This window comes from Falco peregrinus, chromosome 10, assembly GCF_023634155.1.
Source record: "Falco peregrinus isolate bFalPer1 chromosome 10, bFalPer1.pri, whole genome shotgun sequence".
Taxonomy (NCBI): Eukaryota; Metazoa; Chordata; class Aves; order Falconiformes; family Falconidae; genus Falco; species Falco peregrinus.
Window position 1 is genome coordinate 2211498 of NC_073730.1, and position 15332 is coordinate 2226829.

The 15332-nt window shown below is 37.7% G+C and overlaps 1 protein-coding gene across 2 annotated transcripts in view; it reads left to right on the plus strand.

Annotated features, from left to right (window-relative positions):
• BRINP3 (BMP/retinoic acid inducible neural specific 3) overlaps positions 1 to 15332 on the plus strand; it is a 213860-nt gene that overhangs the window by 137228 nt on the left and 61300 nt on the right. For both annotated transcript variants that reach the window (XM_005231130.3, XM_027777866.2), the window contains 2 exons: positions 9899 to 10004; positions 13416 to 13652. In XM_005231130.3, the coding sequence (XP_005231187.1) occupies positions 9899 to 10004; positions 13416 to 13652 (343 nt within the window). The remainder of the gene's footprint in view (positions 1 to 9898; positions 10005 to 13415; positions 13653 to 15332) is intronic.

Consider the following 15332-nt stretch of genomic DNA (forward strand, 5'->3'; position numbering starts at 1 on the left):
GAAAGGAGTTGGTATATTGCACAAAGAGGAGGGTAAAGTATCATACTGTTTTTTCTTGATGTAAAGGACAAAGGCATTTCACTTCTTAAACTCCACAGCATCAGGAGATTACAATGCTAAAAAAAAAGCAATAAGGAAAGTTACTTAACATAATTGAATAGAGTTTGTCAACTTTGATGTTAGTTTACACTGGGCAGGATCTGTCCTTACTTGATGAAAATACAAAAAGCTGGCAAGTTGATAGTGTATGATATAAAGAGTTACATACTACTATCACAGGACAATAGCTTAGAAAGAGTTACGCACTACATACAAGATAAACATTTTAATAACATTCACTTTTTGTGTGTTCATTAAAACTTTAAGGGATATAATGAAAATATAGTTTGGCACCCACACCTTCCCAGTTCTCATTCACTAAAGGCAGTTTCTGCCATCTCCAGACTTTTGAGAATTATATGTTATTTTTGAGAGTAAATATAGACACACTGGAAGTTTCTACATTTAAGAGTGGGCACAACCAAAACCATCTCAGACCTTATGCTACGTGGGTCTCCACCTGACTTGTGCATATTTGACAGGACTTAGCTGTAAAAGGAATGATTTTTTTTTTTGCAAGTATTTTGAAAGCCCAAATCTGAAATATCAGACTGTATACAGAACACAACTACCAATGCTCATTTCCAATAAATTTTCACTGAAATGAGAAACCCAGGTTCAGACCTCTTTTCGTATCTATAACAGACAGGCAACAGAACTGTCTGGAATACAGTTGGTTTCAGAGGGAATAAAAAGGGGAATTTATTCTATTTTGGTAAAAGCATTGGGAGTTTATGTTTTATTTTTAACCAAACATTTTTATTTCATATGGTTATTTACTTGCAGATTTGTTTTTTTCCTCCAGCATTGCCTTTCACAGTGATTTTTGGTTTTATCTAGAATAGTGCTCATTATCACAGCTGCAAGTTTTCTGTAAAAACTGTTGCCTGAAAAGTTATTTTTCTCTATGTGCATATAGTTAATTACTAAAATAATTTGTGGGTTCATAGTAGAGAGTTCTAGGTAGAACTGTGTGATTATTTATATCTTGATCAAATATACCCTCAGGTTTGGTGTATTTACCCTCACCTCGGGCTTGCAGGAAGCTGACCTAACGCAGCAAACTCACATCCCAAATAACCTGGCTCCTTTCCCAGCCCAGCCTGCAAACACTGATGGTTCTGCATTCCAGACTAGCAGCTGGAATAGAAATAGGGAGACTTGGGAGATTTTTTGCGATGAGTATTTTCCATATGAAGACTAAGCATGGTAAATGAGGACCAACTTTATTCCTTCCTGACTGCTGCAGTTTAAACTGTTGCAGACAAGCCCTGCAATATTTCTTTAAGTTTCAGCTCTACAGTGAATTCAGAAGCAGTCTGGATGACAGTGAGCCAAAATATGACTAAGATTTCCTACATCCTGCAAGAATCTCAGAAGTCAAGCTCTCAGAGCTGCTTGTATAATATAAAAAGCTGTGGCTCATTTGTCAAAGCAAGCACCTAAAACTCATGAGTCTTGCAGTGAGTTCCTGGGCTCTTACATTAGCTTTGATTATGAGCATTGCTCCTTTAACTCACTTAAATGGTTAGAAAACATCAGCATCTGTGTGCTTCAGAATAGATTCAACAGTAAGTCCTTTGTGGTTTACTACTCTTTAGCTAGTTTGGTGTTGGTCCTTGACTGGAGTTTCAAGTGCAATTGCAAATATATAGTTGAAGATGCTTTTTGCTATGCAATAATAAACAAGCAACATGCACTTTTAGTTCAAAAGGTAAGTACCAGAGATTTTCTTAATCCTAAATCTATTATAATATATACAGTGAACACGTTTGCCAATCTTATTATCCCACTTTGAGTGCGAGTCATATAATCTGTAGCCTTGCACTATGCATGATACACATATTTACTGCAGCGATATCTGGAATCAGATTCCAGTCTCAGGTGTTCTTTCCATGTCTTTTCATAAATTTGTGAGATTTAAAAATGAAGACTGGCTTTCGCTATGGATTAAACTACACAATATTAATGGAACAGCACAATCAATCAAAGTTACAGAGCAATACACCTGAACTAGTCACCCAGCACTGAGGAAGCATCCATATGAAACGAAGTTCAGAGCTTCAGTATAAAGTTGCTTTTCTTTTCCAAAACAAGTTTAGTCAAGCTTTTCCCTTTAGTTTGAACATCTGATAGGGTTTAATAATTAAGTTAGAGATCAGAGATAATTGTTTATTCTGCAGGTAGGCCTCCAAATATGCAGGAAAACATGTGAAAACCAGTAGCATAAAAGTAAGAGTTTTGCAACACCATAAATTGAGAGTTGGCAGTACCAATGAGACAGAAAGGGCAAATGGGTTACAATCGATTTACCAGAGGGAATAAATAGGTGGCAAGTAATGAGGATACAACCTAAAAATACATCCCTAGAAACATATATGTGACCCAGGCAGAGAGCAAGCCAGCAGACATACACATTGTGGACAGTAATGTGATTTCTTTTGAGAGGTTAGAATGACAGTCCCATAAGGGGTAGTTTGACTGGAGCGTGGTAAAATAAAACGGACGTTCAACATGTCGTGCTGCAGATGTCACAGTGACTGAGGTGCAGAGTGTTAGGAGCTGTAGTGGTATGGACAGCGAAAATAAATCAGGAGTCTACATGCACTCTAGGGGAAGAAATATAAGATCTGGGAATAGCTGAAATTAGTAAATTTTTAGAGTTATTACTGAAAAGATATTGCAACTAAGTGTTAGAATTGCACAGGAATAAATAATCATAGGTAGGATCTCCATGGAAAATCTGGTTCTTAATTACCTGCCCTTATCACTTTGATTTTGAGCTTAAAGACTTTAAAATCTTTTAATGTTGTTTTTAGGTCCTAATGTTAACCTGTAACACTTATTTTTTCTTTAGCACAAATTATTCTTACTTTTCCTCTTAAAATCATAATTTTTAAAACTGACCATGATAAAGATAAACTGTTTCAGATTATCCAAAGATAATTTTTATATTCACCTAGGCTTTCTTCTTCATGTCCCTTCACAAAGAAAAAGAACATATAAACTTTGAATTCTGATTTAGGAAGGACTTTTTTTTTTTTTTATTCATACTTCCATAACTTCAGAAAATTCTTTCCCATTCGGCTGTGTTATTATTATGACTAATAATATCTATGAGTCTTATAAATAGCCAAATCATGCTGTCCTCTTGAAACTAATGGGGACACAGTGAAAAGTCCCCGTAGCCTCAGCATTGCATATTGGAACCGAGCCACGAGGATATAAATCCTCTTCCTAATACTCTTGGGAAGTCCTTGCATGGGATTTTGCAGCTGGGGTAAATGTAGGTAGATGGTCTCCCTTTATGGTATGTGCCCCAAGATTTCTTCGGAGCTTTTTGTCCTTTATGTAGTAATGGATTTATATTTGGAAAAAGACAGAGGGTTACAAATTGGGCTTTACTTCAGTAGGCTTCTTTGCTTTTGCTTTCTGCAGATACCTTGAGATCTTTATGAACATGAAATATTATTTTAATTTTTATCTGTGCTGTCCTCTTAGTTTTTAATTTTATCTTTTAAATAAAATATATAGATTTCATTTATTGTTTGTTGCTCAGCTGTCTCTTCAGGCAATAAAAGTTGTGAGAAATTAATATTAGTATTCATTAAATAAGATGTGGGCAAGCAGAAATATCTAAATGCAAAGGGAACAAAATACTCAGCTTTTATTACATTTTTGCTAAGTCTATTACTTCTCCATAAGAGAACTTCACTCTAATTTACTCTTCAAGATTAATTAAAAGAGATAACTTGTTCTTTCTGCAAAAATGCCTGTCCCTATTCTCGGTATGAGGCTAATGCACCCTTGATTTCTGAAAGTGCAGGAAATAAAGTCTCTAGTACTGCTGCCCTGACTGCTTCTCCAGTGGCTTCATTTCCTGCAGCCTTCCCTGTTGCTTTACGGAAGGCTGCATGGGAACATGGCATCTGACATGCAGCAGGTTTAAAATGTCCTTGAAAAGGGAAAATTGTGGCTCCGACGCCAGAACTGTCAATGCTGCCAGTGATTTCAGCTGAGGTAAATCTTCACTTTTAATTTCCATAGCCTCGGGTGTATTACATGATCTGCAGAGTCGGCATTACAGAACAGCATAAGGAGTAAATGTTTTCTCCTCCCTACTTGACCCCTATCTCAAGTACCCTTAGAAGTCAGCTCAGCCCATGCGTGTTTCCTGCTAGTTCAGAGCTGAGGCATTCTTGACAGTCTTGGTTTCTTGTCCAGTTTTTCTGTGGCACAGCGTAGATTCAAAGATTTTTCCCAATGTTCTTGTGGATTCTCCTGGAATTTCCAGGTAATAAATTGCTCTCTGAGATAGTGGGAAATAGACCTGAACAGACAGGTGATTGCTCCCTATCAGATTAACCTAAACAGCCTTAAAAAGTCATATTTTTAATGAATGTAACATCAGACCAGAATTCAAGTAGTCTGAGTAATTTCCCAGTTCCTAGAATATTCTGATTTCCAAGTTATTTAATGTTATATGTGGAGATAATACATTTCAATTTCATTGTTGTAATGTAGTAGTCTAGTTCACAGTAAATTCCTGAGTGTAGAAAAAAAGGAGAAGGGATGGAGGGACTACACTGATCTCTTGGGAAGCTTTATTACTGTATTCAGTGACATTGAGTCTTCTCCTGGCCCAAAAACTTGAAAGAAGCCGTTATTCCACTTTTAATGAAGTTAATGGAAAATTTGCCATTTGTTTCATTTGCAGAAAGATAAGTTTACTGTTCCTGTTCCATCTTACAGCAGCAGATGATAGAAAATTATGATGGGAGCAATTCCAGGTCTTCTGAGTTAGTGAGATCTTCAAATTAAAAAGTCAGTCGTATGCTAACAATACCGCTGCTAGAAAAATGTGTTGAAAATGTTACATGCCTATGAGGTATTGTTTTAGAATGCTGGTGGTGATACATATATATATATATAAAACCTGAAAATACTACTCCAACCCCTGGCACTGTGGTGCTGTCGGTTTGTCTGTACCTCCTTCAGAAATCTTCATCTAGCTGGTAGCATGATAAATGTCAGTGCTTGGAACATTCAGAAGATTTGATTTATTTTAATTACACACTGATTAGTGGGAGTCTTTTAATATGCTCAATGACACAAGTAGGGCAGCAGAGCAGCAACTATTGTGTGGTAAGGGGAAGTGCTGAAGAAAGGTGCTTTTGTGAAAAACTGTCGAGCCTGGGGAAAAAAAAAAAGAAAGTTGGCAGGAGATTCACTTCTAAATAGAAAGTACATCTAGTTCTTATTTGTTTGATCAAGTTTTCTTTAGGTGAAATGAGCATTGACTGCAGAATGTCAGGGATGACAGTGTGTGGGAACATGGGCTGAAAGACAAGTCCTGAAGGTGAGGCTGATAGGAGAGTCATACAGGAGAATCCTAAAGACCTCATATTTCTCCCTGCTCCATTCTTTTGCCCTTTCTTCTGTCTGCACCAATTGTTCAGAAGAGACCTTCTCCCATGAGTAGTCATCTATATATGATGAGTTTGCTCTAAATCATTATTTTAATGTTTAAAATATTGAAGAGCTTTATACAAATATGAATGCAGCTGCCTCTTTTGAAGTGATGAGCATTGTTTCATTCTCCTTTGTGTTGGCTTAGTTAGCTTCCTTAGAAGCCAAATACATTTTTAAAGAGTCTTGCTGAAGAAGATAGACCTTTATGCAATGCAGCACACCACCTCTGCATGGGCATGTAATTAGGAATATCAACTATGTGCATTTAAAAGGACACACCAGGAACAAAATCTCTGCAGAAATATATTTCCCTTTTATTAGGAAAGCCTTCTATAGGCTTAATTATCATGGACAAAAAAAGCATGCTGTTTCCCAGGGAAATACTACCCACTGATATCACAGGAATTCAGTCCTGCTTAAGTGCTAGGAGGTATGTTCTCAGTGCACTTATAATCGGGTCGTTATCACCATGGTTATAAGATTTAACTGACTCAAAACTGTAGGCATTTGTCTCATTAATGCCAAATGTTATAGTTTATTTCTGGGAACCGAAAATCCTGCTGCCCAGGGAAACCTGTTCTGTGATAATCTTTCAAAACAAGGCACTTGAGAATAGCCTGCCTGGTTCATGTCAGATGGTTTCACACATATTTTGTTACTGGTTCTTAGGGGGTTTTGGTTATTAAATAACCTTGTTCTGTGGCATTTTGCTTTGTGAGTTACTGTTCTTTATGGATTGCAGGTCTAGCTCTTCCAAAACAAGCGTGTGGTTACGAAGCTGTTTGCTCATACACAATCGCTTCCCAACTAGGGCAGCATCTTAGCGCACTCTGCATTTACATTTTACCTCTCCCTCTCCTCTTTTGGGTTTATCTTTTATTGTACACTGTAAGACAAAATACTTCTCAGCTGTGATCTTGCAACTAAGCATAGTCACACTTCCCTGCTTGGAAGAGAATTAAAGAAGTGCCATTGCCCTTCCAATTCCATTTCTACTGTTCCTGAAACAAAAAATGTAAACTCATCAGTGATTTCGGTAACATGTGAATCAAAAGGGGATTTAACACGTCTGGACATTTTTTGTTTTCTCTCTGTAGTCGGCCTTATTGTCAAAATGAGTTACCCCAAAATGAAAAGCTTGAATTTGATTAGAAAATTTGACAGAAATTTGAGGCTTTCCTTTATCAACTACTCAATTTTTTCTTTTTATTCGCAGTCTTTATTGAGTAGAATTTGTACAGAGTATAAAAAAGCATATATAACTACATTGTTTTGGTCTCTGACTAGAAGTGTCATCCATGGGAAGTTGGAGTTTGGATGATTTTTATCTGCTTTAGTATTTCTTTGTTGTATATTAAGACTATAGACTTTGGTTTTCTTCTTGCAATGTTTTTTCTATGCCAAAGAAGAGTACTAGAGCAAAGGACATGACACAGGAAGGCAAGAGTACTTGAGAAATTAAAAGAATTAATAATACAAATATATAGATTTGGGTGAAAATATAATGTTTGGAAAAAGACCTTATTTATTGCTCTGTTTATAAAGTATTATTTCTTATTGCTACTATTAGGACAATATTGTATTGCTCACCTATAACAATCATGAATGTCTGTAAGTCATCTCAAAATCTAACCGTGCTCAGTTTTTTTCATATATATATATATAGTCTTGTGTTGAATCGGTGGATTTATGTAGCCAGCTTCTAAAAGTCAAAAAGCCATTTAATTATGATTTTTCCACATTGTGCTTCTTGGCCCATCTAAATACACCAAGTGCTATTACCCCCATAATCAAAACAGTGGTAGTCTCTACCTATGTTTTACTTAATCCAAATGAAGAATGAAGATGCATGAAAAGGGACAAAATAATAATTAAGATACTTACTAATCTTCCCCATTTTCTGATTTCAGGAGATCCAAAAATAATAAGAATGGATAGGGAGTGTAAAATTTGCTTTATAGTTTATGCATTTCTTACAACTTTATGAAGCTGCTTTGCCTTATAGACAAGTGGTTGAAAATAATAATAATAATAATATACAAAACAAAACAACACTAAAATAAATGGATCTTTTAATAAATAATTGCATAGATAAATGCTGAGAATAATCTTTCAGAACTAGGAGTTGAGTTTTAACTCAACAACATTCACCTCTTATTGTCTTCTTGCTATTTATCTTACTTCATGTAGGTGACTGTCTTATTGAAAAAACAGGTTAGGATTCTGTATATTGGCTGGGCGTACTACACAAAAATGAGATTTTAGAATGGAATTTTAGAGCACTTGTTAGGAGAGGGAGAGGACAGAAGGATCACAGCTAAATCAAAATTGTCTTTCCAGCCATGTCCAAGCCAGATCTGATGCCCATGTAAGAATCTTTGTGCTGATTCAGGATGATTAAGCAAAAAACCACAGTAAATCTGGCCTTGGCATAAATATTAAGGACTGCCAAATATGTGCAGGGAGGAAACGTCCTGACTGTCTCGTTTCCTTGCACAGCTGGCACTCTGCTAACAGGTTTGGCTAGAGCCAGCTCAGCGTGTCCTCTCCACTGGTTACTGGCATTGTAAAGGGTCTCCTTCTCCACTAGTTCAAAGTGAATGAATGGTGTCAAGAGCTTTGAATAGACTAAGATGTTGTAGGGACTTTGCAAAAGTGCTAGAGATCCTGGAAAACGCGAAATCTCGGTGGTTTCAAGAATAGCATGATCTAGCTGCAGCCACCCACACGTGCTGGTGGTAGCACAGACTGCAAGAGAGCCAGACAATCCTAAGCAACATGAAAATTCATGGATTATTTTAGCAAACCTTCATATTCTTTTCAAAACAGTTTGTTAAAACAGCAAGCTTCCTTCTGCTCACAAGAACTAATGTTAGTAGACTGCATGTCAATTGGCTGCTCTGTGGAGGTGTGCATTTTGGAAATGAACTCCTTGACTCTATAATTTGGGCTTATTCTCCAGGAGATCCAGAGCTGAATATAATACCTGAAGTAACAGAAAATAAAAGTGTTTGTATTCAAAACTGAGGCAGATCACCAGATAAGGGTAGATCTGGCCACAGCCTCTGAGATGGTAAAAGGAAGAGAGCTCAGAAGCCCCAGGGCAGTGGCTGGGAGCAGCTTGGGAGGGGGTATGATAGAGGAATTGGTTGTACTTTGGCAGTAGACTGGGACAATATCCCATGGCCAGCATTTTCTGCTGTGGCCCGGTTTGTATTACTTTTATTCCACTTTCACTTTCTTCTTTCCACCTGGTCTTGGTATAAACGAGAAGGAACCACAAAACCATGAATTTTGTACAGTTTAAAAAATGTGAGATCATTGCATACTCATCTCTCTTAATGATTTGAGGTTTTTCTTTGGCTCCCTGTACAGGCAAAAAAATAAATAAAAATAGAAGTGCTGAGGTGCTGCCTAATCAGCTGTGGAGCTGCTCACCCACCCACTGGCCATCACAGCAGCACTTCAAAATCCGTGTGTTTCATTGCTGAGAAATTACGTTAGACTGGGGGTTACTTGTTTGGTTTTTGTGGTTTTTGTTGTTTTGTGTGTGTGTGTGGGTAACATTTGAAAACGACATTAGTTTTTATAATTATTTTGTTAACACTTAAAACTTATCTATAATATTCCATGAAACATATAAATTACTTGTCTTTTATTATTATTTAATGTATTTAGTCATTTGAATAACTGCTCATTGCCAAGCACGAGTCTCAACTGTTAAGCCAAAGCTCTACTTGTGGTGATTCTGTTTTGATAAATTTAACTGTATTTTGATTCTGTGTTTATGGATTTGGTGATTACAATAGGCAGGACGTCAAGAGTTTTATGTCTGAACTTACATTAGGCCTTTCCCTGATGAAAAATTATCCCACCACTACCCCCATAAACAGAGCTCATAAAAGGTTTTTACTTCTGAATCCTGCTGCGCTACACAGACAAAATCAGGTTTTTTTCCATGATTTCAACAAGGAGTTGTCATGTGCTCAAGTTCCATCACTGAAAATCACGCTCCTTATTTTTATGAACCACGTTTATTGAAGTCATTCCAATTCCCATAGCTATGAAGAAATGAATTGTCTTTAGACTGCTGGGCAGCTGAAGTATTGGTAAGGATTCTCTGCAATAGAAATAGCACTCCCCAAAGTTTGCGATACTGGTAAAATATTTGCAGTCATACTATTTGTAATTAAATTGAACAATCTCACCTTAATTAAGTCTGAAATGTACCACCACGTGAATTAAAGGGAAACTTTATGAAATGAGCTTCTGAACTCAGTCTGGTTTGAATAACACAGCAGATACTTTTCCATTCCCTTGCCATCAGGTAACAGAAACGCGGACTGGTCCTCTTGGCTGCAGTAACTATGACAACCTAGATTCTGTCAGCTCTGTTCTGGTTCAGAGTCCTGAAAATAAGATTCAGTTGCAAGGTATGTAGGTGCAATTTCATTAATTTGTTTTGGAACAGGATGACATTTATCAAACTATTTGTTTTTCTTTCTTCCACCTCATAAAAGGTCATTTCCCTAATTTTATTTGTGTGTGCAATAAGTACATTCTAGACAAAGCGAAGGAAATGTCAGTAAGTCGTGTTGCCTTTGAAATAGAAACAATTTCCGTACACATCGGAAAATAATTTGGATAATGCCGTTAACATTTTACAGCCCTATTTAGCAACCGCTTGCACACCTCTCAAACAGCCTGAATTCCTATGGATTCCGCCAAGCAGGGAGTGACATTCCATGTGCTTAGCCTGCTCTGCACACACTGACCAGCAGCTTATCCCTCATGCAGTTGTCCCACTGAAATAAGTGGAGTCACTGGATGAGCAGGATGTAGAACTGCAAAGACTCTAAATCATGAAGAGTCCAAAGACTCCTCTTGGGACTTTTAAGAAAACATGGAAAGTTAGGCACCTCACTAATTAGAAAAATAATAATTATATATAAAGAAAGAAAAAAAGAGAAAGAAAGGGAAGAGAAAAGGGAAAGGGAAAGGAAAAGGAAGAAAAGAGGCATAATTTCTAATTTGTTTTCTGTTAATTCCAGTAAATACATTCCCCAGCCTGCACCTTAAGCACATGAACATTTTTGAAAAGTCACCCTCTAGGATACTTGGCCATAAGTAATGGCTTTTTTCAGTTACACAAATGTAGCATGAACAACTTATTATTTCTATAAAAACAGACCAAATTCTCTTTAATTGATGGGCTTGTATACCTCTGTGTATACACAACAGGAGAAGAATACAATTCTTAATTTGCAGTTACAGGTAGCTATACAATTATTTCCAGTTTTAAAAATTTAACATATTGGTTCATAAATCAGTTGGACATATAGTGTGAAGTTGCTGACTATTAAGAATGGCTGTCAGGGAAAGATTATCTTCCTGTTTAAAACATCCATGTGCTTTTTCCCCTTTCTCTTCTACCTCCCCAGCAAGGTTAAAAGCCATAAAATCATACAGTGATTTCAGAAACAGTATATATTTTTTTAAAAAAGAAACGGTCATTTCCAGGGGGGTGCAGTTAAACGTTTCCAGAAAAAAACTGCAATTTTTAATGGCCACCAGCATATGCACAACATTTGTCAGTTAAAATCTGGAAAATAGTCTTTGTATCCCTCAGACAGTGGTTTGACACATGCCATTGGGTTGTCATTATGAGAAATATTTTATCAGAACCGCATAAACTATTTCATACCTATCTTGGAAGAAATTATCAAGACTCAAATTTGCTTATCTGGGCTTCCTTTTCCTTTCACAATTTCAAGGCTTTTCATAAATACATAAGTACTTGAGAAGTTTACTCGGGTAACAACAGGCGAATTTTGGTATAAAGTAGAGGAAAGCAGACAGACCTGATTGTAGCAATTATGATATAATTTTTGACTTGGAAGGGTTATGAAATTACTATTACAGGCATCATTTTTATGTACCTAAAAATAAAGGATAAAACTCTATGAAATCATGCAAGTGCCTGTGTAGAAGAAACCTACGTCACGAATAACCAACCCATATGCTGAGAAATTACTTGGCCCATAAGTTAGCCCCACTGGTTCCAGAGAGACTGTTTTTGCCACGGAAGATAGCAAGAAATAATAAATAAAAATTTACCATGTACCTTGCAGTGGCTTTTTGATTGTTGATTACTATTGTAGCTAGAGTAACCGATAGATAGTAAATTAAAATGCTTGTATATAAAATACTTATTCCCATCCTTGGGATCATGTAAACAGTAGTCAGAATTTTCAGATGAGTAAGTATAAATTTCTGGTCACAAATGGTCTGAGTTTTTGATTCACCTGCTCTGTGGTTCTGATACATCAACGTGATATGCTTTTGCAAGGCTTCTGTGTGCCATTGCAGGGTAAAGTGTGAAAACACTTCGCAAAGGGATTTGTGATATAGCAGGAGGTTTTCTGGAACACTATGGGAGCTAGATGTCGCACCCTTTCTCCATGTTAAACCTTTATGAGATTTAAGAATTACTTTTATTTCTCAAGGTTTTATATTTTTTTATATTTTTATATTTGCTGTGGTTTAACCACAGGTTGCAGCTAAGCGCCAGGCAGCCGCCCGCTCACTGCCACCCTCAGAGGGGTGGGGAGGAGAACAGGGAAAAAGAAAAAACTTGTGGGTAGAGATAAGGACAATTTAATAATTGAAATTAAATAAAATTAATACTAATACTAGATGATGATGATGATGATATTGATGGAGAGAGAACGGTAGAGGAATAAAATCCAAAGGGAAAGGAAAAAAAACCAAGTGATGTACAAAGCAATTGCTCACCACCCGCTGGTGGATACCCAGCCAGTCACCCAGCAGCAATCAGCAGCCCTGTCCAGCTCCCCCAGCTCACACACTCAGCATGACGTCCCATGGTATGGAGCACCCTCTGGCTAGCTCGGGTCAGCTGTCCTGGCTGTGCCCCCTCCCAGCTCCTCGTGCCCCCCCAGCCCCCTCGCTGGCAGGGCCAGAGGAACTGAAAAGTCCTTGACTTGGTATAAACACGACCCGGCAACAACCAAACCCACCGGTGTGCTATCAGCAGGGCTCTCACACCAAATCCCAGCTCAGCGCCAAGCCAGCTGCTAGGCAGAAAATTAACCCTGTCCCAGCCAAAACCAGGACACTTATTCAATTGGCTGTCTTTTAGCAATGAAATACCAATGTTATAAGAAAAGTAATATCAGCTGAATTTTATTTCTTTAAAATTTCCCCCAACCCAATTTTTCCCATTCATCTCCATTTGTCTCTACAGAATGATGAAGAGATAACTAGAGTTATTTAGACAAACTATATCTTGTCTCACAGGCAACATGGAAAACAAGTCCAATACAGAATGGGAATGTTTACCTTCACACCTCTTTTTCTGATTATACTGTCTCTTTACTCTGTCTTTCAGGGCTGCTTTCCTTTCATCAGCACTCTCAAAATTTGCATTAGCTGCCAGTAGCAAGATTATGATTCAGCTGCATGCTTCCCTACTGCTGAGGCTGTTCATTCAGCAATTCTTTACAAGGAAAAGTTGATGTAATCCTTTCTTTCTGTTCCTGACAATCCCCCTAGAAAGAAATCACACCAGTATATGCTCTGAGGAACACAGGTCACTGGTTGGTGGAACAGTTGTTCCATACTGAGGGAAATATGAGGGATATATCTGAAATTAATTCTTAAGGAAGGAAATATATGACAGTGCAAATGCTAGACAGATGAGTAAATTGTCCTAAATCAGCCATACAGGTTTTTTTTTTTTTTTTTCACGTGGGTCAGGGAAGATGCTTGGCTCAAGCATTCCGTTACATTTCATAACATAGTGCTTACTCTATCTCCTTCAGGTCTTCAGGTCATCCTGCCCGAGTATCTGCAAGAACATTTTGTCCAGGCAGCTCTGAGCTATATTGCCTGCAATTCAGAGGGGGAGTTCATCTGCAAGGATAATGACTGCTGGTGCCAGTGTGGTCCCAAATTCCCAGAGTGCAACTGTCCCTACATGGACATTCAAGCCATGGAAGAAAATCTGCTCCGCATAAGTGAGACTTGGAATGCATACAACAATGAATTTGAAGAATCTGGTGAGATGTTTTGTAAAATTTTTGTCTGTTTGGCTGTATCTCAGAAAAAGTATTTATACAACAGACTCCATCTGAAATTTCCAGCATGGTTTGTACATCTAGAGCTAAACATTTTTAAGTGCCTCCTGGATCTCAGTCTTAATTATTATAACTTTCTGATAGTAAGTGTCCTCACATTGTGATGGTCAGCAGTCTGTAATTGCATTAGGATTTAGGCAGCTGTGTTTGAGTAATCTCCTATATTCTAGAATTCATAGAACTGTGTAATTCTGTGATTCTGTACAATATCTGCTATACTTTGTGGAGCCCAAGCCTGTGAGAACTTGGTCCCTATTGGAGCAAGAGGTTTACTGGAGCAGGCAGAAAGCAGAACAAATGAGGAACAAAGCCAGGTTGCAGACTTTATATGGGTATTCTGTATTTTTGTTCTGTAATGCAGCTGAAAGAGCTGATTCATTTCACATCCATTTTTCAGTGTTGGGTCCAAGTTTCTGTGGCACCTCCCCCTTATCCTGTCCCTCCAGCAATACCATGAAGCTGGCTTGGAAAGCATAGCCGGCCCTTGATTTACCAAGTAGTTAATAGTTCATTTCATTGTAGTTGGCAGCTTGCTTCTTTGTATGATTTCTGTTTAAACTGGATTTATCCATGTTGTCACTACAACACATTTGTGCCACATGAGTTTTCTTCAAAGCATCAAGCTTTGTTTCATACATCATTTCATCTGTCCTGATCATCAGAACTTCCAGTCCCGTAGAGAATGGGAACCGCAGGTAAAATCAGCTTCTGAACAACTGTTTTCACAACTCACTCACTCAGTAGTATCAGCAACAGCTGTCTAGCCAGATGGTGGGAAAAGTAAGGAGAGCTCAGCAGACCTGGGAAAAATCACCGAGGGGAAAAAAAAATTAAAAAATGAGGGAGATAAGGAAGAAGCAGAAAAAAAAATATAAAACCCCACAATTTTTAGTGAGTTGTGTTGGAGAAAGAGAATGAGTCAGCAGAAGAGAGGGAAGAAGACTGTACAGTGGCCATGGTGAGAGTTTAGGAGAGAAGAAGTATCAGTACAATACTTAACTGTGAACAGTGCATTGTATACACTCATTTTTTTGCTGTTGTTTTAATGTTAAAGTCTGATTTCTCAGCTCAAGGTTGAGAATTTCAGAAGTCCCTATATCAGCTGAAATTGCCGTCATAACCTTTAGTGAGATCTGATGCCTACATCCGAGTGTTTGGAAGATCTCAGGAGCTTTTCTCAGCCTGGTCTCTTTTTGCGTGAGAACACCAGAACTTACAATATTTCTCCTCGGAGGATCACAGAGTTCTTTAATTACAAAAGCATGAATCCATGTTTTGTTTTTATGTACATTTGTGGCATTTTCTCGATGACTATTGTGACATCTTTAAGCATTTATGGAGCCATGCTATCATTTACTACTTTGCAAATTAGGACAAACATATTGACTTTGCAGAAGGGCACAGTTTTGTTTACCATAGTTTGTCCTATTTGAATGGGCTGTTACACTGTTTAGCGGCTGAAGAATGTCATTTGATGGCACCTACTTAATACCAATTTTAGTTAAGCAGAAAGAGCACACATATCTGAACCTGTGGAGGATTCTTACAGCAAGCTGTATAGGGGCATCACATCACTTACAAGTTTGAATAGCTGTCAGCTAC